Below are 3148 nucleotides of genomic sequence, written 5' to 3' on the forward strand. Positions count from 1 at the left end.
AGTTGAATATTGTTCTCCTATGTTTTACTCTGTTCTTCTAATGCTTGTTGAAAACTTGAAATTATGAAGCTGTTATGATTTATGAATAATGTTGTTATGTTGTTCTATTGTTCTGTTCTGTTATGAAAACTTGAATTTTCTAGGATGAATAGGTGAAATTTCTGTTGTTGAAATAACTGCTTGTTAAAACTTGAAATTATGAAGTTGTTATCAATAATGTTGTTATGTTGTTCTGTTCTGTTATGAAAACTTGAAATTTCTAGCATGAATAGGTGAAATTTCTGTTGTTGCGCTGCTTGTTAAAACTTGAAATTATGAAGCTGTTATGAATAATGTTGTCTTGCTGAATAGGGAATAGAAAATAGGGAATTTAGGGTTATTATTGTTTTATACTTTTGTTACTTCATATTGTTTTAGAATGGCTTCTGCGAATACACCATCTTTGCAAGAACAAGGATCAACTCCTAATGCATCAATTGGAACCCAAAAAAACAATAATAGAGCAAAAACCGATCCTATATGGGGCATTGTAAACAAGTTGTGGAATCTGGAAAAACCATTCTGTTATGCATATATTGTGAGAAGCTTATTAGGGGTGGAGGAATTCATCGGTTTAATCTTCATTTGGCTGGAAAAGGAGGAGATATTGAGTCATGTCGAAAGGTGCCAGCTGTAGTGAGACACCAATTCCATCAAAGCATTAAAGAGTTTCGAAACAAGAAAAGAAAAACTCAAGAACAATATGTAGAAAGTTATAATGCTTGTGATGAAGTTGAAAGAGAATTTGACGAGATCGAACGTAATGAGATGCAGCAACAACAACAAAAATCCGGAGTTCCAGCACCTAGCTCTAGAAAAGGAAAACAAGTCAAAGGATTACAATCCTATTTTCCATCAGCAACAACACCCAGAGCTCAACCAACTATCAAAAACGTTCTTCAAAGCAAAGAAATTATGGAGAAGTGTGATATTGCTATTGCGAAATGGATGATGGATGCCTTTGTTCCATTTAATGCGGTTAATTCAGCTTATTATCAGCCAATGATTGATGCTATTGCAAGCATGGATGTAGGGTATAAAGGGCCAAATTATCCAAGAGTCTGTGGGTATTTGTTGAGTAAATTGGTTGAGGATGTGAGGAAAATAATTGATAGTTATCGTGAGATTTGGAAACAAATTGGATGTACTATTATGGCCGATGGATGAACTGATCGTTGTAGGCGTACTTTGATTAATTTTTTAGCTTATTGTCCTAAAGGAACTATTTTTATAAAGTCAGTTGATGCTTTTAATGTCTTAAAAACTGATGATGCTTTGTTTAAGTTGTTTAGGGATGCTGCGTTATTTGTTGGTCTTGAGAATGTTGTGCATATTGTAATGGAGAATGCTGCAAACTATGTTGCTGCGGGAAGGTTGTTGGAGGCTGAGTTTCCTAAATTGTATTGGTCTCCTTGTGTAGCTCATTCTGTTAATCTGATATTTCAAGATATTGGGAAGTTACAAGAAGTGAGTGAAACTATGTCACAAGCTTCAATGATCACCAAGTATATCTATAATCATTGCTATATGCTGTTCTTGATGAGAAAGTTTACAGGTGGGCGGGAAATACTTCATTTGGCTGCAACTTAGTTTGCCACTACTTTCATTGCTTTGCAAAGTATTTTGGCTCAAAAGGATCCTTTGAGAGCTATGGTGACCTCTAAAGAATGGACAAGCTCAACTTACTCCAAAGAAGCCAAAGCTAAGATATTTGTGGATCAAGTCTTGGATTCTGAATTTTGGAGTCAATGCACTGATATTGTTAAGCTTACTGAGCCACTTGTTCGTGTTTTATGTATTGTGGATAATGAAGACAGAGCTGCCATGGGTTTTCTTTATCAAGCAATTTATAAGGCTAAAGGAGAAATGGTGAAGAGGTTTCAAAAAAGAAAGAAGGTTACTGATCCTTATTTGAAGATTTTAGATACCTGTTGGGATGCACAACTTAAGAAAAATCTTCATGCCGCTGGTTATTGGTTAAATCGAGCTTTTCGATTTAATGCTGAAGAATTTGAAAAGCACAGGAAAACGACTCCTAATTTGAATTCTAAGCTGACAAGTGAGATGAGGATCTTTAAGAATGCTGAACAAGATTTTGGAAGACTGTCTGCAATCTGTGAACGAAGCACTGTTATGCCAAGTGAATTTCTTCATAAATTTTGGTCTTTTACGATTGTGATGTATTTATGATTTGATATTTATGATTGTGATAAATTATTTTTTTTTGTTTTTTATGTTAAGATCAATGGTGGGAATCTTATGGTTGTGGAGCGCCAAATTTGCAAAAAGTTGACGATTCGTATTTTAAGCCAAACTTGTAGTTCTTCAGGTTGTGAGCGTAATTGGAGTATTTTTGAACACATTCACTCAAAGAAGAGGAAGCAGTTAGAGCATCAAAAGCTTAATGATCTTGTTTATGTTCATTACAACTTAAGGTTACAACAAAGGTACTTTCTTGATTATTTTAAGTTGAAAGCATTATTTTAAAATTTTAATCACCACAAGAGTGACGAAGTATATTGGAAGATCAAATGAGAAAGCAAGTTTATGATCCAATTTGTCTTGATGCATTTGAAAATCATTCGGAATGGATGTTGGAAGATTCACCACAATTTTTAACTCCTGAAGAAGTTGATCTTTACGAAATGATCTAGCAAATATGTCTCTTCAATCACCTTTAGATGATTTAGGTATGCTTTTATTTATTTATGAATTATGATCAACTAAGATTTTAGTATGCTTTATAACATGTTTTATATTATTTTTTATGTTGATTTGTGAAACATTAGATCAATTGGATTTGGAAGATGATCAGGATGATGATGGAGCCAACAATTCTATGGAAAATGCAAATCAAAATTAAACCAATTAGGATGTAGCTCCACATTTGTCAGATGAAGAATAATGAATCCATATTTGATGATAAATTTTGGATTAATTTGAGTGGATTTCATCATATAAACCCACATTTATTCATCCAAGTAGTATACTTTTGTGTTCTCTCCCTAAATTGAGCTTAATTGTGAAAACATGCTATTTTATGCTTAATTTAACTAATTTTATTCCACTTTCATTCCATTCAAAGCCTTGATGCTTTTGAAGAGTGATT

At 33.4% G+C, this 3148-nt stretch overlaps 2 protein-coding genes across 2 annotated transcripts; both read left to right on the plus strand.

Annotated features, from left to right (window-relative positions):
- The first annotated feature begins 519 nt into the window (after positions 1-519).
- LOC107640884 (uncharacterized) lies at positions 520-1629 on the plus strand. The gene is made up of 2 exons (XM_016344387.1): positions 520-1183; positions 1244-1629. The coding sequence occupies exons 1-2, from the start codon at positions 520-522 to the stop codon at positions 1627-1629; spliced, it is 1050 nt and encodes a 349-aa protein (XP_016199873.1).
- A 60-nt stretch (positions 1630-1689) lies between these two features.
- LOC148565606 (uncharacterized) lies at positions 1690-2902 on the plus strand. Its single transcript, XM_088487194.1, has 4 exons — positions 1690-2169; positions 2281-2377; positions 2475-2486; positions 2829-2902. The coding sequence occupies exons 1-4, from the start codon at positions 1690-1692 to the stop codon at positions 2900-2902; spliced, it is 663 nt and encodes a 220-aa protein (XP_088343320.1).
- The last annotated feature ends 246 nt before the right edge of the window (positions 2903-3148 follow it).

The sequence above is a fragment of the Arachis ipaensis genome, chromosome B5, assembly GCF_059453495.1.
Source record: "Arachis ipaensis isolate K30076 ecotype BB chromosome B5, ASM5945349v1, whole genome shotgun sequence".
Lineage (NCBI taxonomy): Eukaryota > Viridiplantae > Streptophyta > Magnoliopsida > Fabales > Fabaceae > Arachis > Arachis ipaensis.